Source organism: Mustela nigripes, chromosome 4 (assembly GCF_022355385.1).
Source record: "Mustela nigripes isolate SB6536 chromosome 4, MUSNIG.SB6536, whole genome shotgun sequence".
Lineage (NCBI taxonomy): Eukaryota > Metazoa > Chordata > Mammalia > Carnivora > Mustelidae > Mustela > Mustela nigripes.
In genome coordinates, this window is record NC_081560.1 from 49,309,437 (window position 1) to 49,331,253 (window position 21,817).

General features: G+C 42.9%; 1 protein-coding gene across 5 annotated transcripts in view; it reads right to left on the bottom strand.

Moving 5' to 3' along the window:
- The window catches only part of SNX10 (sorting nexin 10), a 69,134-nt gene that overhangs the window by 20,800 nt on the left and 26,517 nt on the right, over positions 1-21,817 (bottom strand). For 2 of the 5 annotated variants that reach the window (XM_059396697.1, XM_059396695.1), the window contains exons 3-4: positions 6,774-6,820; positions 3,585-3,701 (exon numbers count right to left, since the gene is read on the bottom strand). In XM_059396697.1, coding sequence (XP_059252680.1) covers positions 3,585-3,620 — 36 coding nt within the window. In that variant the 5' untranslated portion in view covers positions 3,621-3,701; positions 6,774-6,820. Of the gene's footprint in view, positions 1-3,584; positions 3,702-6,773; positions 6,821-12,784; positions 12,940-21,817 lie in introns of all 5 variants that reach the window. The other 3 variants (XM_059396700.1, XM_059396698.1, XM_059396699.1) reach the window with 2 other exon arrangements.

The window sequence follows — 21,817 nt, forward strand, 5'->3', positions numbered from 1 at the left end:
ACACCACAAGGACACAATCAGCAAACTCCAGTTTGTGAAAACCTCTACAAACAAAAAATGCAGTTTCTTCAACAAATAAGTTGCAAAAGGGGAAAATAACAGAATAACAGACTTTAAACAATGTATTAACTAAGTGCAACGTGTGGTCTCTGTTTGAATCATGATTAGAACAATAAAACATAAATATAAATATATATATATACGTATGTGTGTGTGTGTGTGTGTGTATCCCTCCCACCAATAGAATCAGAAAAACTTGAACCCTGACTATTTGATGGTATGAAAGAATTAACTCTAATTATTTAAGGTGTGATAATATGGCTTATTCCTAAGAAGGGCCATTAGTTAGACATGTGTACTGAAATATTTATAGATAAAAATACACAATGTCTAGAATTTGTTTCAAAATAATTCACTGTCTGATCGCAGGAGAAAATGGATAGTGGGGGGGGGATAGTTTGGTCATGAATTAATAATGTGCTAATTGTTGAATCCCTAGGTACATAAGGGTTCCTTATATTATTCTCTCTGCTTTATGTTTAAAATTTTATAAATGAAAAGTTAAAACTAGAGAAAGTGAAAGGAAAGAAGGCAGGGAAGAAGGGCAGGGGGGGGGGGTCCTCCCAAGGAAACCGTTCGTTCCCTTTCAGAAAGGGAAGTCGCAAGTGAAAGCAAGTCAGAAACATAGATCTGATCTGAAATGCCAACCATTTGTTCAGCATTTATTGACACCATTAATGTAACAATAGCCCAATACTTGCCAAGCTTAAAAGATATGATTTTTTCATTATTAGAAAAATAAAACATCTATGCAATTCAGGAAAGATATATAGAAAATTTCAAAAGCAGATGAGTACACCATGAAAATAAAGCCCCCTACCTACTGGACTCCCAGTTTTTTGCCTAACTAAGGCAGGACTTTTATATATTTTTTGTATTATACATATATAATATATATTTTATATTATATCTACATTATTATATATGTTGTATATTATTATATTATATATTACTTATTATATATTGTTACATTACACCTATATTATTATATACATTATTATATTATTATATATTTTATATATATACTTTATAACACAAATGAAAGCATAATATAAATACTGTTTTATACCTTGCTTTATTTACTGCACAATCTTTTAAAAAACCTCTAAATGAAGGGCGCCTGGGTGGCTCAGTCAGTTAAGTGCCTGCCTTCAGCTCAGGTCATGATCCCAGGGTCCTAGGATCAAGCCCCGAGTTGGGCTCCCTGCTCTGCTGGAAGCCTCCTTCTCCCTCTCCCCCTGCTTCTGCTCTCTCTCTCACTCTCTCTTTCTGTCAAATAAATAAATAAAATCATTAAAAAACAAAACAAAAACCAAAACCAAACCTCTGTATGTGAACATATATAATTCAGTGTGGTTTCTTTTAAAAAAGAGTGTTCATTTTAGAACAGCTTTAGATACACAGAAAAATCTCCATCTATCCTACATCTAGTTTCCCCTATTATAATATCACGTCACACAGGCAAGGAAGGAAGGAGGATGGAATAACAAAACAATTCATTGTAGCGAGTAGGAGAGTGCTCTGTCTTGTCACTTCCCTTTAAAGTCCCCCACATCAGAGGACCCAGGGGAAGGCTTGCTTATGGGATAGTCTTTAATGATATTCATTGGTTCCAGCCCAGTCAGTTTCCAATCAGTTTCCCAATAACAAAATCAGGCTTTCCTAGAACAAGCCGAAGAGGTTCCCATCAGTCAGCACAGGCATATCCCAAACATGTCAATGTTAAGTTTCCCTCATGTCTGTCCCTGCAGGGTCCCATCTCCTCCCTTGGTGGCAGGGTCCTCGAGGTGCCTGGAATTCCCCTGGGTCTGCTCCAGTCAGTATATCCATTGCCACAGAGCTGAGGGATTTACTGCCCCTAAAGTGTCAGTAACTGGTCGTTGCTGTCCAGTGTGAAGTATGCACACTTTGAAGAAAAACCCTTATCCTAATGGCCCAGATTTCTGGAGGCAGAATTCCACCACCATGACCCAAGACAGCAGGGGAGATATACACCCTGTGCCCAAAACCCACACACACAGAAGGGGTTTCAGCCTACCCTTCCGGTCCTATCACATAGGCAGGGCCATCCCACTGACACCACAGGAGCCTGGGACAGAGGAACAAACCCAGTGCCTTGGAGGGACCAGAGTGTGGGACCTTGTGAAACACGGTCCAGCAGGAGCGAACTGTTTATTTACCCATCACAGAAGAGGAGTTCAATGTAGCAGAAAGCGAGGGTCTTTAGCAATGCAGAAAAACCAGACAGCTTTCTCTGGACATTGGAACATAAAGAAAATAAAAAATGCCTGACTCCACGAAAGACAGCCTGAAACGTGTATCCTGACACAGCCACCTGCATTTCCATTAGGATCCTGGGTTCTGTCTCATTAAACAGAAGAGTTGATTCAGTTGGGTCCATCTAATTATTCTTATTAAAATATGTAACCATAATATTTTAATTGTAAATTAAAGTTGCATGCATGAATGAATCTGAATTCATTTTAATTTTACAATGGCCTAATGCCAAGGCCTTTTTATGGGGGAAGATCCATCAGCTCAGATACTGCTCTCCTGGGAATCCAGACCAATGTGCAAATGGAACGTGTTTAACTAACAGGGGAGACTCTCGCTCCCTGTTCTGCTCTCTCTAGATTTATTACAATAATAAAGCTATTTTAACAAGAGAGACTCCATTTGGTTACCCACCCCCCACATCTATTAAAAAAAAAAAAAAACTTAACCAAACTTCTAGGCTGGAACTACCAGTTAGGTGGAACTGTGTCTCTCCTAGGCTGTCTGAATTTTAAACAAGGATGGTAAATAGGTCTCAATTCATGTGCCAATGTCAAGATTAATTAGCAAAGTCTGCAATGGGCACCGAGTGGAAAGGGGTTTACACACACTGCCTCCTTGGTCTAGATGCTAGGACAATCGGTGATGTCACATTCTGCCCTTACATATGCAGTCCGGTGGGACTGGAGTTATTTCCACTAAACGATAACCAGGCACTAGGATATTTAAAGTCTCAGCCAAAACCTCCTCCACTGCTAACTGCAGCAACTACAGGGTAGGTGGTGAGATAAAAATACCTTTTGTAATTGAGGCTTTAGAAAGGCCTCTTCTTGACTTCTAAGCAGAGGCCTAAGGATAAGCAGGAGTTAGCCAGTCAACAGGGAAAGAAGTCTGGGGGATAAAAGATTATTCCAAGCATTGAGGAAACATCTGTGAAAGCCCAGGGGCCTTGGGCACACAGGGCGTACAAGTCTGCAGAACAAGGTCCAGAATAAGAAGTGAGAAGTGCACCGGGGGAACAGGGAAGGCAGAGGATGAGTCTGGGGAAAGAAGCAGAGTCTGATCACACAGGGCCTTAGAAACCACATTTACGAATTTTGACTTTGTTCTAAGAGCAATGCGTTAGATGCCAGGAGATCATTCTGGCCACAGGCAGACAATGGACTGATAGGTGATGAAAAGCACTATATTACAATACAACTACAGGCACGTGAGTGGCTCAGTCGGTTAAGTGTCTGTCTTCAGCTCACGTCATGATCCCAGGGGCCTGGGACGGAGTCCTGCATCGGGCTCCCTGCTCAGCAGGAAGCCTGCTTCTCACTCTCCTACTCCTCCTGCCTGTGTTCGCTCTCTCGCTGTCCCTCTCTCTGTTAAATAAATAAATGAAATTAAAAAAAAAAACATTAAAAACAATAACAACAACAACAACAACAACAAACTCAACAATAATACATCCAGAACTTAGCCTGACTATGCTGAGCTCTTGCTGACAGAGGATAAACTTCTAAACATTTAATCTCTTTCTTCTTACTATTGTTTCCCTTTTCAGTTGAAGGACTTCCTAGTTTAAAAATTCCTTAATGTTAAAATACTATTATATAATTATTTATAGTAAAAGACTTTTGGGGGCACTTGGGTGGCTCCAGTCAGTTTAGCATCTGAATCTTGATTTTGGCTCAGGTCATGATGCCAGGGTCATTGCGATGAGGCCCGGGGTCGGGCTTCCCACTGAGCACAGAGGATGCTTAAGATTCTCTCCTTTCCCTCTGCCCTTCCCTCCACTTGTACTCCCCCCACCAAGGAAATAAATAAATAAAACCTTTAAATGACTTTTTCAAGGTCAATAAAATACTTTATGTAGTTGGTTAAAATCTGTGTAGCTTTTATTAATTAAAGTGAGCTGGTAATAAAAATGAAGTGATTAATCTAACTGAGCAAAAAATGTAAAAAATTAAAAATTAAAAAAATTTCAAGTAAACCTTCTTCTAATTGGGGGGAAAAAAAGTCTTTGTTGCTTTCATCGACAGTTTTTCCCCATAAGAGAACAACTTTCAAAATGTGCCTTTGGATGGGGTGCCTGGGTGGCTCAGTCGGTTAAGGGTCTGCCTTCAGCTCAGGTCATGATCTCAGAGTCCTCAGATTGAGCCCCGAATCTGGCTCCCTGCTCAGTGGGGAGTCTGTTTCTCTCTCTCTCTCTGACTCTCAAATAAATAAATAAAGTCTTAGGGGGAAAAAAATGTGCCTTTGGAATGTGCCATTGCTCACACACCCTCACTCCCCTGGCACGGCCTGCCCAGCGGCCAGGCCAATGTAGATTAGATGTGTCGTGAAGAATTCACCTCACCCAGAGGGAGGTCTGGCCTCTGCCCTTGGCCTCTGGGAGGTGATCTCCAGTCCCCTGGAATGCCTTGCCTGACAAAAGTACCTTTGCTAGCCCGGGCTTTGGCCACTGGCCAGTCCAACAATGAAAATATGATGGGGGTTTAGGACCACACGGTACCTACTTCAACCTTTGGAGGAACCAGAGACTAACAATATTAGCCTGACCCCAGGTGGAGTGGATACTAAAAGTCAGCCACGCGGGCAGTTTGTGACTGAACCCCAGTAAGAACTAGACACCAGAGGCCCTGCTGAGCTCCCCTGTGCATATCATCATACACAATGGCGGCAGCGTGACTCCACCAACTCTGTAAGGAGAGGACGAGCTGCGGCTCCACATTTGGACCTGGACCCCTCCCCAACTCTATCCTCTGCATCCCTTCCCTTGGCTCATTCTAATTTGTGTCCTTTCCCTATAATAAAGCATAACTGTGAGCATAACAGCTGTCTTTGCAAGTTCTGTGCATCTTCTTGTGAATTAGTAAAACAGGATGGTTCAGGGAACCCCTGAAATTGTCATTAGTGTCAGAAGTGAGAGAAGTCATGTGGGGACCTACAGTGGGGCCAACTTCACAGAGAAGGGATTTCCTGAAAGAAACAGCCTGATCCCAGCTTTATTTAATACAGAGACAGAAGAAAAGTCTTGGTATTGTATGGGGTTAGCTCTATAGGGAGGATCGGGGGACTGACTAGAAAAGGATGCACAGTGCCTTCTGGGGTGCTGGGAACATCTGCACCTCGATCTGAGTGGGGTTACACAGATGTACACATAAAAGATAATCTGCTGAGCTATACACACAAGATTAGGACATCTGATGCATTTTACCATATATATGTTATACCCACAAAGTTTAAAAACAAACAAACCAAAACACTGTCTTTGAAAATGGGGGAGCCCCAAAAAATAGTAAAAAGAAAAATAAAATTTTAAAAAATGGGAGAGCCCATCCTAGAATTAAACAGCAGAAGTGGGTTCGATTGATGAGGAGAATCTGAACCCAGAGACAGGGCTGAAAGACACAATGTGGGATCTAGCAAAGAAGCTTCTGGAAGGATTCTCTGAAATGGATTTTTTGAGTTGTACAGTGCTTTAAACCCGGGCAAGGCAAACAAAGGACCATGTGGCTGTGTGCGTGTGGGTGTGTGTATGTGTGTTTACTCCCTAAAAGTTCCTCTGCCACTATTCAGTTTCATTGGTCTCACCTAGTGACAATGTGTGTGGTACAGCAGTAGGTAGGGTAGGACAAATGAGTACTTCCAAGGAGCACCTGGGTGACTCAGTCAGTTAAGCATCAGACTCTTGATTTCTGCTCAGGTCATGATCTCAGGATGTGAGATCGAGCCCCATGTCAGGTGGGTGTGGAGCCTGTTTAGCCTGCCTAAGATTCTCTCTCTCCCTCTGTCCTTCCCCCTACCCCTCTCTCCCTTAAAAACAAGCAAACAAACAAACAAAAAAAACTTTCAAGGGAGGGGGCTACTCAGCAAAGTGCTGGTGTGGTGATTGTCCTGCCCTCCTCCCAGTTAGTTGAAGTTCCAGAAGCTGGGACAAGAGGCCTGGGAGAACCATCAGGCTGGGTTCATTCAGGAAGGGACAGTGTTCTCTGAACTGTGTGGAACCAAGCCAACAGATCGAAGAGGCAATAAGCAAGGTAAAAGTGAAACTAATGGCAGACAGGTCCCTTGGGTTATTACCAGAGGTAGGGGAATTCACGCATGAGGCAACAGAGGAGAAAACCAAGAAAGTCAGAGGGAGGGAGTCAGAGTCTGGGAGAAATGTGAGTCACGGAACAAGATACTTTTATAAGCAGCGGGTGGGAGTGAGCTAAGAGCCAGCTCAGTCACTGCAACCAAGGAACGAGGGCTGAGGACACACCACAGCTGGGGAATGTGGGGGGCGCTGGAGGAGGCAGGCAGGTGTTTTATTTTTTCATCAGCCTTCCTCTAGGAGGCCCTGTAGTGTCTTGACTCCCCACCACAGACTGATGGTTAGTGAATGAAGAACTAACCTGCAGTGAGTCAAAATGCATGGACTATTTATTTTTGGATTTGCGATGACATACCTCTTTCTGTTGTTCTGGAAACATCTTCAGCACAGGACACAATCAATCTGAAAAATAAGACACCAACACTCAGTGATTTGAAAGTTCCAGACTGGAGCAGGTATGTCGCTCGCGGCCTCCCACCAAATCCTGAGAGCAAAACTCTCTGGCTACCCACAGTCTCTGGAAGATGAACCTCTGCTCCTTCTTCCCTCCTGTCCACTGCTAACCAGACCAAGGTGAACCTCAGGCTGCCTGGCGACGGGGAGTCCAAGATGTGGCAAACCCAAGGCAGCTGGATGATGGCAGGCACTCAGACCGAAAGGCCAGGCAGAGTCTGGCTAGAGTTGGAGCTCTGGTGAGCCAGAGGCTGTACGGGGTCGGGAGCAGAGTGGCCAAGAGGGGCTGGTTGGCAAGATAGAGAGAACAGAGATGCCCAGAGAGATCCACCATGGAGAACAGCGCTGATGGCTTTACCAGCAATCAGACCTTCAAGAAACAGGTCATTCCTGTGAAACCTAAACCACTCCAGAGTTCAGACAAGAAATGATGTGGCCCCAAGAGGGGTGCAGGTCAGCACCTTGACTGGAGTCAGTACCACCAACCTGAAGGTTGCTCTCAGGCCTTGACCGTTCCTGGGATTGTCCACTGTATTTTAAACGTCACTTATTATATGAGCTCGTTGGAGTGTATACCTGGTCCACGTCCAAGAAAATCAAAATCCCCTGACTATATCCATGCGTATGGATTCTCACAAACTGAAAGGTGGCTGTGACTGTATGGTCAATGTCTGTCTTTATTTTGAGAATATAAGTCTGACTCCATTTTCAGGACACTTTTTACCATCCACAAATACTTTTGAGTCTACTAATGTCCTTGGCACTGTAGAGAATATGAGGAAGCAAGAACGTGAGCTTCAGCTTCCAGACCCACATGATGGTACTGCTAAGATGTCCCATAGCAGACAGAGGAAAGGACCTCCTGCAGGGAGAGAGTGGACTGTGGGGACAGGCTGCACGATTTCCAAGGGGAAGATGGTTCTTGTCACCTGGAGGGCATGGAAGGACCCACAGAAAACGCAGCAATGTCAGTGTTCATGGAAGGAAGAGGGAGTTTCAAGGGAACAGAGGGGACAATCGCATGCACAATGGATGGAGAAAAGCATGATAGAGAGTCATGAGGCAGTGGGTGGGTCAGTTCTACAGAGGGAAAGGGACAGTGGAGGGGGGACTGGGTTGAATTGTTGCTGCCAGAAAAGATATGTCTGCATCCTAACCTCCAGTACCTATTTGGAAAAAGGGTCTTTGGAGACATAAATAAGAATCTCAGATGTGATCACCCTAAATTATGGGTGTGGGCCCTCAATGTGATGACAAATGTTCTTATGAGAGACAGAAGAGGAGAAAATCCACACACAGAGGAAAAGGCCTCGTGAAGACAGAGGCAGGGTTGCTGAGCTGCAGACACAAGTCAAGGACACCTGGAGTCACCAGAGGCAAGGAAGAACATTCCTGTAGAGCCTCCAGAGGGAGCCCAGTGCTGCCAACATCTTGATTTCAGACATCTGACCTCCAGAACTGTGAAAGAATCCATTTCTCTTGTTTTAAGCCACCAAGTTTGTGGTAACTTCCTTGGGCAGCCACAGCAAGCTCATGCAGAATGGGTCTGCCGGGATCCAACAGGAGAGCTAGGCTGGCACCACAGCTGTGGAGGGGGTGGGAATTCATGCGCTCATGCAGCACTCAACAAATACGGTGCTCCTAGCAGGTGCCGTGTGCTGGGCTAAGAACGGGTGCGCAGCGGAGCATGGCCTACACCCAGAGCTTGTGAGATGACCTCAGAACTATAATGTGGAAGGGACGGGAAGGGAAAGGTCAGCTGTTGCAAGAATGGAGGGACAGAATGGGATGGGGGTGCTGGGAAGGCTTCACTGAGCAAGTGGCACTTGAGTTGAGGCCCAAAGGAGGGTACGATTTAGCCAGGAATGCAAAGAGAGAAACACATTCTCAGCAGAGGGACTGGCGTGTGCAAAGGCTAGAAAGAAGAGAAGCCTGAGGAGATGGGTTCTTGAAGGAATTCCTGTAGTGCATAAACCTCAGACTGAGGGCTGTGTTCATCTCAGGGCTGGTCATGTTTCCTTTTCACATGCTGTTCTGCTCTACACACCTGAGCCGCTGCCTTCACCCCTTCCAGATCCCCTGCAAACTCCCACTGCTCTTCCATGATTCTGCTCAGAAATCACTTCCCCTCTCCTGCCCCCACTCCCAGCCCCATCACAGGTCCCCTGCCATCAGCAACCTTGCTTGCATCACAATTATTTGTATTTTCTGTCTCCCCAACTGATTCAATTTCTCCAACACAGCATTTCTGTATTTTCCCGTGTCATTAAATTTTGAAACCATCCTGTGAGGGAGATGCCAGCCTCCTTACTATACGGGTAAGAGAACAGACAGACCAAGGTGCCCTCACACAGCTCATGAGAGAACTCCAGTCCAAGTTCATCAACTCAAGCCAGTCTTCTTCCCAAGGCTGTTCTTTCCATTGCCTGAGGCTGCATCCATGACTGTGTCATATGAAAAAATGGGTCAAAGTTTGGGTCTTAATCCTCCTTAAAAAGCTTATGCTTTTCCCACATAGGCGGAAGGACACTGCAATCCCAGTAGAGTGCCGGCCACCCTGAGATGTTACAGACCAAGTAGCAAGGAAGTTGGGAAAAGAAAGTTTAAACCAGTTCCAAAACACCACAGAGAACCACAGAGTCGACCTTTACTATCTGAAATCACAGGAAGAGAGGTAGAAGGGGGAGGACTTCCATTGTCTACTCTACAGACTTCCATATTGTTTGAATTTTTCTAGTTAACACAAATTCATTTTATACTTTTTGAAGTAACAACTGTTTAAAGAAAATTAAACTCCATAATTCAATTAGAATTATAACATAAATTAAGATTTTTATTTCGTGTAAAATAAATAGCAGATTTGAGTTACAAAGAGATGCTACCTTTATAACACAAAATGTCATCTGGTATGACATCTTGCCATGGCATTTACTAATGAGAGAAGGAAATTAAATGATCGCACATAGTATGATTTGAGATAAAAGGTCAGTTGTGTATAATTACGCAAACCAAAGCTGCTCACCAGAAACTGCCCTCAGAAAAAACAATACCCACTTGGTGGGTTATATATTAGATTTGTTTAGACTTCCAAATTCCCCAGACTAGCCCATGTGTCTGTCATTATACTGTACATAGGGAACTCTTGCCTCCCTGGAAGATCTTCTTCCAACAACTATGGAACCCTGCCTCTAGGTGGCCATCAACAAGGCTTTCTTTGGAGAGAACACATTATTTCCCCACCACCAATGGGGAACCACAGCACACCTGGATAGTCACCTACTGAGACCCATTATTCTTCCTACTTACCTTCCTAGAAAGAATTGTTAAATCTCAGGGTGTCTGGGTGCTCAGTTGGTTGGTCATCCAACTTTTGATTTTAGTTCAGGTCATGATCTCAGGGTCATGAAATTAAACCCTGAATCAGGTTCCACACTCAGTGCAGAGTCTGCTTATCCCCCCTCCCTCCGCTCCTCCCCCCAACTCATGCCCCCCCCAAAATAAATAAATAAAATCTTAAAAAAATATATTAAATTTCACCACCACTCCAAACCACAGGAACATTGTTCAGGTTAGAACTGTGTACACAGTGATGGCAGATATGGGGGTTGTCCCGTGCTGGGAAACATGGTGGCCACAGAGACTCATCTGACAGACTCAATGTATCTTCACAATTCTATCACTGCCTTCAGAAGATGATGTGCCCAAACCAGAAACATCAGGAAGAAACTGCCTTCATTTTCCCTCTTGGAATATTTCTTTTATAAAATAGAAAATGACTGTGAAACAAAGAATTCTATAGAGCGGGGCTTGGCAAATTTTTTTCTCTAACGGGTCAGATAGTATATATTTGAGGTTTTGCAGGCCAAACGGTCTCTGTTACAACTATCCAAGTCTGCAATTTGTAGTGAGAAAGCACACAGATGCCCAGTGATCTAATGCAGACGGCTGTGTCCCAGCAAAACTTTATCTACAAAAACAGGCGGCAGTCATTTGCAGACCCTATCTAGGGAGCAATCAAGTGTTGTGTTTTCAAGTCTCTAACTTAATAAAGCTCTTAGATCAACAGGAAAAAATTTTCACAGTGTTAAGCTTGGTCTGTCTACCTGAAGGCGATCTCCACTCTGACAAGCAAAGTACTGCCTGAGTCTGTGGCCCATACATGTGGGTGGACAGAGAAGGGATTATGTACTTCTCCCAGTGGCAAATAAGGAACACAAGTGCAGTTTACATCATTCTCTAAAGTGAAAATGAGGGTGGGGGGTAAGCTTTCAGCAGCAGAGTTTTGGGTTTCCCTACCATCCCGTGTCAAAGGCTGATTAAGGTGACTTGTTAATCATGAACTAGATTGGAATTTATATCAAAGCCACAAGGAAATCCTAAACAGAACAAAACTGGTTTTATCAAAGATCTACAGAGTTATTGATTCGCCGTAACAATACACAACTTCATAAACCGAACAGATGTTTCTCTATATTTCCCACACCAAAGCGAAGAGAGATGCCATGCGCTCCCAGAAGAACGTGCAGGAAATCTTTAACTGACCTCACAGTGGACAGAGCTTTGTGATAGTAAGGGGACAGGTTTCATCAGGAAACCACTGCTATAGCTTTCTTGTTTTTTTGTTTGTTTGTTTGTTTGTTTGTTTTACTGTGTGAGGAGAAGTAATTAACCCTCAAACAACATACACTTAACCTCTTCTCTCTTCTGGAGATATGGCTGGATTCCAGGAGCTGGGGCCGGAGCCTGGAGACCGGCCTGCAAGCCGTATGCGGAAGAGCAAGTAAGCAAGTATGAAAGGTAACACCCTTCCGTTAGATGTCGCCACGTCTCACCATCTCAACTGGATACCTGGGTTCTTCGGACGCATTTCCACCTTTGTCTTAGGGCCTTACAACAATGCACTACCACTGTAATGTGGAAGAGACGCTGCTCTGGGTCAACTGTATTTTAGGAAAGGCATCCGTCCCCATTTCCTTTTCTTTCTTTCTTTCTTTTTTTTTTTTTTCAAAGATTGTATTTGTTTATTTGAGAGAGAGATTAAGTGAGAAAGAGAACACAAGCAGGAGCAGGGGCAGAGGGAGAAGGAGAAGCAGGCTCCTTACTGAGCAGAGAGCCCGATGCAGGGCTTGATCCCAGGACCCCGGGATCATGACCTGAGCTGAAGTCAGATGCTTAACCCACCGAGCCACCCAGGTGCTCCATCCCCACTTCCTTTCCTGTTAGGATTCTACCTCCAGAGAGGGCTTTTATAAGAAAGTTAGACAAAAGCCCTGGTATTGAAAGGGCTTTCCCAGTGAGTACTGGAGAAGGATCACAGGAGGAGCTGCCTGAAGAGCCTGGGTCAGGTTCAAAGGTATCCAAGAAGGTGACAGGAGATGGAAGGATGGCTGCTTTTAGGAGTACCCAGGAACGTGTTGATCTGCCGTTCCAAAAACCTTACTGCCCGTCCTTCAAGTGGAGACTCTCTTCCTACCTACACGCCCCCTGCAGTATGCAGGGAGGACGGACGGGGCAAGGTTCTGTCTATACCTGTGCCTCGCCAGCTCACTGCCCAGCCGGGGATAGGCTCACCATGGCAGGGGATTGATGCTGTGGCCATTGTGCTGCCCTGGGAAATGCCCCAGGGTGCTGAAAGCCCCAGAGAAGGCTCTGGAACCCCTAGGATGATGGTTAGTAAACACCTCCCCACCCTCATATACACAAAAAATTGGAAAAAAAAAACTTGAGAAAACAGTGATAGACATGACTGTATGAAAATTTAAACCTGTTGTATGTTTCAAAGGGATATAAAGACAATATTATATAGTACTATTTATAATACATGACAAAGGATTAATATTTACTTTATGAAAAGCTCTTATAAATCCGTACCAAAGAATATTTCTGTAGAAAAATAAGCAAAGTTAGGGGCACCTGGGTGCTCAGTTGTTAAGCCTTTGCCTTCCTTCCAGGTCATGATCCCAGAGCCCTGGGATGGAGCCCCACATCAGGCTCCCTGCTGGGCGGGAAGCTTGCTTCTCCATCTCCCACTCCCCCTGCTTGTGTTCCTTCTCTCACTGTATCTCTCCCTGTCAAATAAATAAATAAAATCTTAAAAAAGAAAGAAAGAAAGAAAACTAAGCAAAGTTATCAATAATCAATTCGCAAAACAAAAATAATAAAGGTCAAACTCAACAACGAAAAAAAAAACAACCTGATTAAAAACTGGACAAAGGATCTGAATAGACATTTCTCTAAAGATGACATACAAATAGCCAAAAAGCACATGAAAAGACAGTATCACTAATCACTAGGGAAATGCAAATCAAAACCACAATGAGTTATTATCTCACATCCAGTTAGGAAGGCTACTATCAAAGAAACAGAAAACAAGTACTGGTGAGGATATGGGGAAACTGGAACCTTTGTGCCCATGGGAATGAAAAATCATGTTGCTCCTTAGAAAACACTATGGAGGTTCCTTTAAAAATTAAAAATGGGGTGCCTGACTGGCTCAGTTGGAGGGGCATGAGACTCTTGATCTCAGGGTCACTGAGTGTGAATCCCACATCGGGGGTAGAGATGACTTAAATAAGTAAATTTTTAAAAAATTAAAAAGAGAACTACTCTATAGTCCACAATTCCACTTCTGGGTTTACATCCAAAAGAACTGAAAGCAGGATCTCAAGGAGATATTTGTACACCTGTGTCCATAGAAGCATTGTTTCAAAAGCCAAGAAGGGTGAGCAACCCAAGTGTCCACTGACAAACGAGTGAGCAAGACGTGGTATGTACACACAATGGAGTATCAGTCAGCTGCTTCTTTTTTTTTTTAAAGATTTTATTTATTTATTTGACAGAGAGAGGTCACAAGCAGGCAGAGAGGCAGACAGAGGGGGTGAGTGGGAAGCAGGCTCCCTGCTGAGCAGAGAGCCCGATGCGGGGCTCGATCCCAGGACCCTGAGATCATGACCTGAGCCGAAGGCAGAGGCTTAACCCACTGAGCCACCCAGGTACCCCTCAGTCAGCTTTTAAAAGGAAGGAAATTCTCACACATTTTACAATATGGATGAACCCTGAGGACATTAAATAAAATGATCAGTCACATACACAAAAACCGGATACTTTATGATTCTACTTATTTACCTAAGGTTTCTAAACTAGCCAAATTCATAGAAACAGAAGGGAGAATAGTGGTTGCCAGGGGAAAATGGAGAGCTCTTGTAAATGGGTGCAGAGTTTCAGTTTGGCCGGATGAAACCGATCTGGAGATGTCACACAACAACGTGAATACTAGTGAACTGTACACATAAAATGGGCGAGCTGATAAATTTTATATATACTTAGCACAATTAAAAAGTTTTGGAAAAAAGGTCAATGATCTATTTAAAATGTTCAACCTTGCTATAAACAGAAATGCAAATAAAAAATAAGATACCATATTTGTGTCTATTAAATTAGAATGGTTTTTTGATGATAATATCCACATTGGCAAAGATCATAAGAAACAGAACTGATTGCAGCTGGTAGGAATGAGAGATATTTCAATATTCCAGAAAGACAATTTGGCCATATGTTTCAAAAGAATTTCTAAATTGCTCATGTTCTTTGACTCAATTATTCCACAACTGGGAACTCAACCTAAAAAAATTAATCTGACATGTGCAAAAACAGTTCTGTATGTAAGAATGTTTCCAATGCAGGGTTGTTAAAAAAAAAATAGATCAAATAAAATGGAAACCTAAATGTCCATTAGTAAATTAGAAAAAGTGAATGATAGTAGAGCTGAGTAACAGACCAGCTTGTACCACTAGAAATTACATTATAGAAGATTATTAAATGATAGGGCCTTTTGAAGAAGTATGGTCAAGTGATTTTTCTAAGTATGTATCTTTGTTGTTGTTGTTGTTTTAAGATTTTATTTGTTTGTCAGAGAGCTCCAGAGTACAAGCAAGCAGGGGAAGCAGTAGGCAGAAGGAGAAGCAGACTCCCTGCTGAGCAGGGAGCCGGATGCGGAACTCCATACCAGGACCCTGGGATCACAACCCCAGCTGAAGGCAATGCTTAACCAACTGAGCCACCCACGTGTCCCAGTACGTTTCTATTTCTTTACTTATCTGAGAACGGGAGCCTACACAGGACAAATTAACAGTGGTAATTTCTTTTTTTTTTTTTTAATTTATTTGACAGAGAGAGAGAGACAGCTAGAGAGGGAAACAAGTAGGGGGAGTGGGAGAGGCAGAAGTGGGCTCCCCGCTGAGCAGGGAGCCTGATGAGGGGCTCTGTCCCAGGATCCTGGGATCATGACCTGAGCCGAAGGCAAGACGCTTAATGACGGAGCCACCCAGGAGCTCCAACGGTGGTCATTTCTGAATGGCTGGAATTCTAATCATGTTTTTCTGTATTTTTCCAGAAGTTTACAATGCATTTGTTACTTTCAAAGTCTGAAAAAGCTATATCACTTTTTTAAAAAGTAAAACTTTATGTGCTCAGTTACCTTTATATTCCCATTTCCAAGAAAACAAACAACTACATTAATTTCACTGTGTTTTACTTCCTGCTATGATGTTCAGCAACTTTTCTATATAAATGAAAACCTACTGACTTCTTACTTTCATCTCATAAAGATATGCCTCCTTGGGGTGGTTCTAGAGTCAAAGTTGAACTCCGTACCAGTTTTTCTCGTACTTGTTCTCAGTACCACCTATGTCCTTCATGCTGCATTGGGCAGGTCTGGGAGGGGGGCTGTGGGCCCCCAAAGCTCCTCAAGGGGAAAGCTGTCAGCCAAGGTCCTAAGGGAGAGGCAACTCTACAGGTATCATGGCAGGGGAGGGGGAATTCCTAGACACAGGTGAGGCATCAGTGATAAGCATCGGACTCCAGTGAGGCCAGTCCACAGGTTAGTGAGGCGCCCGAGGCACAGCCTGGCACCAAAAGAAGGGCTGGGTACCCACTCCCTCCCATATTTGGTCCAGGAAGCACTGGAAGACTTGGCAGTTCCCTGAGACCTGAAGCTGGGAAATGACAAAAGAGAAAGGGAGGAGTAATGATGTCACAGCAGGAGTTCTGAGGGACCAGAGCTTGCACTTAAACAGAAGCCATGAGGAAGATAAAAGTTCTTGTGAGATATTAAAGAAACTGGCCACCAGAAAAGCTGAAGTATGGTGCTGGCTTCAGCTGCTGACATCCACAGAGATGCCTGGAGCCAGCGCCTTTAGTGCCCAGTGGCTCAAGGTTTCACGCCTCCTGGGTTCCCATGTACCCCTTTACTCAAGGTAGCTTGAGGTAGATCCCAACGTGGACAATCAAAAGAGTGCTTCCAAAATGAAAAGGAAAGACAAGCATATCCTCCTTGAGAGAACACAGCTGCTCTACTGTGGTCCAGTTTCCATTTTGGTACAGTTTATGCAGAACCCCCCTATAAAGCCCGCCAAGCTCTTCTCAGTCTGAACTTAGAACTTAAGAAAGACAAACTGAGGGGCACCTGATGGCTCAGTCGGTTAAGCATCCAACTCTTGGTCTCAGCTCAGGTCTTGAACTCAAGGTCATGAGTTCAAGCCGCATACTGGGCCCCAGGCTGGGTATGGAGGCTACTGGTAGGTATTAAGGAAGGCACGTATTGCATGGAGCACTAGGTATGGTAAACAAACAATGAAAAAAGAAAATAATAAATAAATAAATAATTTTTTAAAAAAAATACCAAAATGAAAAAACAAGCAGAAATCTGAGGTTCAGTTAAAGTTGGATGCATACGGGGCGCCTGGCTGGCTCAGTGGGTTAAAGCCTCTGCCTTCGGCTCAGGTCATGATCTCAGGGTCTTGGGATCGAGTCCTGCATCGGGCTCTCTGCTCAGCGGAGAGCCTGATTCCTCCTCTCTCTCTGCCTGCCTCTCTGTCTACTTGTGATCTCTCTGTCAAGTAAATAAATTAATTAAATCTTAAAAAAGTAAAAAAAATAAATAAAGTTGGATGCATAAATAAAATTGCCATTTAAGTTTTCTGCCATTTATCACAAAAGATAAAAATTAAAGAGGATAAGACATTGCTTCTTAAGGTTTATTAGCAGTCTAAAAATACTGATTCATCATATGAAAAACAATGAAACCACTAAGTTGTTATTCTCAACAACATAAGGGTTCCATTAATGGTTGTGAAGATGATGTTGGCCAAACTGGGGGTTTAGAATTCAGGAACAAGAAACAACACATCGAATTTTAGCCTCACAACTATTTTGGTGTTATTTAGGAAAAGTACTACCTTAGACTTAGCCACTCTGGACACATAGACATGCATGTGGTGGGCCTGACCTCTACTTCCCATCATATACGAACTCAGGACAGCCACCTGAGGGACAGCTGGGGGGTGGGGGAAGCACAGAGAACATGACCAGAAGAAACAGAATTGAAGAAAAGAAGCCATTGAAAGCAGATGTAGGAGAGAAGCTGGCACTAGAGCAGACACACAGGTAATACTAGACTTCCTAACTTGTAACATCCTCTCTCCCCAAAACAAACCTACCCTCCCAGATCAAACCCAAGAATATTTTTCACATTTTCCAAATGGTCTCCTCCTTTTTCTATGCTATTAAGGTTCTTCTACATAATAATATGTCTGGGCTACTCCTTTTCCTCTTCTAGAAAAGAAGATAAATTTGAAATGGGGGGGTCAGTAATTTAAATATTAGTGTGAATTCATCCAATCAGATTGCATTCCTGTTAACCAAAAGCTGTCTACAGCTATTCACTCCCCTCTCCCACCCCATCACCACGCAATTTGGATTAGGATGAAAAAGAGGGGAAACCATTGGTACTTGGGGGTGTAGAGTTCTTTGGAGGTTGATGCATCCCCCAGTGCCATGTCACAGAATCATGAAAGACATGAGAACACAGCCCCTTGAAGAACAGCAGAAAGTGCTCTGCTCTTCTTTCCTGCCAACGGTTGGGAAGACATTTTTTTCTCTAGCCCTTCACCTAGTAAGGGGGCTTTGCAGAACTACTACCATAATTTCCCATCAAAACACTACCTGAACAATAGCATCAAAAGGATAAAATACCAAGGATTAAATTAACAAAATAAATACAAAGTGTATATTCTTAAAATTACCAAAGGACACTGAAAGAAATTAGAGAAGATCTATATTAGAGAAGATCTAAATAATTGGAAAAAACATCCTGTGTTCATGGACTGGAAGACAACATTGTTAGGACAACAACTCTGCTCAAACTGATCTATAGATTTAATGCAGTCTTTATCAGAATCTCAGCTGACTTCTCTGTACAAACTGACAAGCTGATTCTAAAATTCCTCTTTAATTGCAAGGGACCCAGATTAGTCAAAACAACCCTGAAAAAGAAGAACATAGTAGAAAGATTCCCACTTCCTGATTTCAAAACTTACTATAAAGCAATAGTACTTAAGACAGTGTGCAAGTGTCACAAGGATAAACAAACAGATTAACAGCAAAGAATTAACAGTCCGGAAGTAAATCCATACATACCTTCATGGTCAACTCATTTTCAACAGGGTGCCAAAACAATTCAATGGGGGAAAAGGTCTTTACAACAAATGGTTCTGAGATCAGAGATGGCAAAAGATTAAAGCTAGAGGTTTACCTACTTTATACCATTTATAGAAATTAATTTGAAATGGGGTGACTGGGAGGCTCAGATGGTTAAGCATCTGCCTTCAGCTCAGGTCATGAGCCCAAGATCCCGGGATAGAGTCCCGCATCCGGTTCCCTGCTCAGCAGGGAGTCTGCTTTTCTCTCTCCCCCTGCTTCTGCTCCCTCTCTCCCACTCAAATGGATAAATAAAATCTTTTAAAAAAGGAAAAAAGAAATTAACTTGGAATGTATCAAAGACCTAAATATAAGAGCAAAAACTGCAAAACTCTTAGAAAAAAACACAGAGGTAAATCTTCATGACCAGGGATTTAGCAAAGGATTCTTAGATATACGAAAAGCATGAGCAACAAAAGAAAAAACAGACAAATTAGACTTCATGAAAATTAAAACTTTCTGTGCTTCAAAGGACACCATCTAGAAAGTGAAAAGACAATGAACGGAATGGGAGAAAATAATTTGCAAATCACGTATCTGATAAGGGAAAGGTAGCTAGAATACACAAAGAGCTCATCCAACTCAATAATAACAAACAAAACTTAAGGTGACATGGTGACTACAGTTGATAATACTGCATTTGTACAATTTGTACAGTTGATAATACTGCATTTGTACAATTGAAATTTTCTAAAGGAGTAAAATATTCTCTCCAAAAAGAGAAAAAAAAAAAAAAAAAAGGAAAGAAAAGGGGAAAAAAGTAAAGTGATGGATGAATCAAAAAGGTATTATCAAATCTTCACATTAACATTTTAAATATCTTACAATTTTATTTGTTAATTATGCCTCAATAAAGCTGGGAAAATAATAATAAAATAAATATATGTTTTATTATGTACATAAATATAATAATAAAATGATCTTTGATAACTAATAAAGATAACAGATAACTGGTAATTCATTTCAAAAACAGGCGAAGGATCCTCAATAGACATTCCTCCAGGGAAAATAGAGAAGTGGCCAATAGGCACATGAAAATATGTTCAATATCATTAGTCATCAGAAGAAAGCAAATCAAAACCACAGTAAGACACCACTTCACTTCACTCCCATTAGGCTGGCTAGAATCATAAAGTCCGATAGTAACAAATTCGAGCAAGGATACAGAGAAATCGGAACCCTCATACACTGCTGGTGGATTTGAAAAGGTGCGGCCACCTCATAGAACACTCCAGCAGTTTCTCAAACCATTAAACACAGACTTGCCATTTGACCCAGCAATTCTCCTAAGTATATACCCAAAAGAAAATGTCCACAGAGAAACTAGTATATAAATATTGGCATTGTTCGTAATAGCCAAAAGGTGGAAATAACCCAAATGTCCATCAATGGACGAATGGATAAACAGACTGTGGTACGTCCATACAATGGAATGTTATTTGACAATAAAAAGGAATGAAGTAGTAATACCCACTACAACTTGGATGGACCTTGAAAACATTATGTTAGAAATGATCCACAAAAGTCCACATATTACACAAGTCCATTCACAGGAAAGTCCAGAATCAGGAACTCTTATAAAAAGAGAAAATAGATTACTGGTCGCTTAGGGTTACTGGGTTGGGTGGGTAGAGAGCAGAGGGGTGGAGTTCAGGTAATTCAGGGAAGTGATAGCTAAAGGGCAGTGAAATCAGCTAATAAAAATTTTCTAAAATTGACTAAGGCTGGGACGGACTCCTGCATGGCTCAGTGGGTTGTCTGCCTTCTGCTTAGGTCATGATCCCAGGGTCCTGGGCTCGAGTCCCACATAGGGCCCCTTTGGTCAGCAGGGAGCCTGCTTCTCCCTCTGCCTGCTGCTTTCCCAGCTTGTTCTCTCTTTCTCTTTCTCTCTCTCCCTCTCTGATAAAACAAAACAAAACAAAACAAAACAAAAAAAAAAAACCTTCTAAAATTTTTTTAAGTTAAAAAAAAATAAAATTGACAATTGTAATGGTTGTATACAACTGCAAATATACTAGAACCAGTGAAGAGTACACTTAATTGGCCAAGTTGTATGCAGATAGTTCAATAAAGCTGTTTGTTTGGCTTTTTAAAGCATTACCTGAAACTCGGAGCTTGACCCATTTTATTCATACCCCCAGGATCCCTCATCCTGCAAATCACAATGCCTGCCAAGCTGAAAGCCCTCCAGGCATCATCCTGGGTTCTCTCATCCCTACTTGGCTGTGACCCAGCCTTGCTCTGCACTCCCTCTTGCAACCCTTCCTCCCACTAGTCTCGGGAGCTCTACTCCTGGAGCCAGCAAGTATCCCACATCCACACTCCTCTCAACAGATCTACCATGGCTGCACCCTGGCTTCTCCACTCTTCCCTTCTCTTGTGAGCCTTACAAGTCAAAGCTGCTTAGGTCCTCAGAACTCCCATTTCTAAGGACCAGTAGAAAACCAAATTCCCCCAGTCGCTACAGTCTCCAGACAATAACCTACTGACAAGTACCTAGAACCTAAGAATTTGTGACCAGCTCCCTCTTGCTCACTTCCTGGAATGACTTCCTTCTCTCTGGTTTCCTGCTTCTCCTTTCTACATTTTTAGGAACCTCCTCTCTGTTCTTTCCCACTTTTTCCTGTTCACTCTTGGGTAATGACCCAACATCTCCTGGCCTTGCCTTAGGCTATTCGTTCCTGTGACCTAAGCTCTTGCCAACAATGCTCACCCTGTGACCAGATCACAACCCAGGAATTGCTCTTTAAAATGGAAAACTAGAACTCTCCTCTGATTACCACAGCCCACCCTTCCTTTTCTCACTTCCTCTTTCTCACCCAATTTGCTCTACTGCTTGAATGAAAAACCACCAGAACTTTCATCCTACCCTTCCTATTGTCCCTCTGGACTTCATTTCCTTGAACCTTTCGAACACTCTCCCCCCAGCACCCCTCATTTCCTGTTCCACTGACACACTTCTGTCAAACTCCAAACATGGATCAACGTCATTCCTGTCACCTCTATTTCTTCTCACCCCACCCACCACTGAAGAAAAATCCTCTCATTTCTGTGACTGGTTCCATCACCAAGTATGAGTTCCAGCTTTGGCAGAATCCTCCAAGGTTCAAGAATCTTCCAGTCATGCCATCATCTTCAGACCTTCACCTCTCACCTCCTGCCACCCATCAACTCCTGGTCTGCTACCCCTCTGTCATCCGATAACTCTTACTTCCTACTTCATCAAAACAGTAAGACCACCAGATTTACACTCTTCACCTTGGTTCTCTGTCCCCTTGAACTCTACCTACATATTCACTCACTTCCCTCAGTTTCACAGAAAAGGATCACACTCTCCCGTCTTCATGATCTTAGTTCTTCTACTTCCTTCGAGACATTGGTTCAACTGTCCCTCACCCTTACTAACTCTGA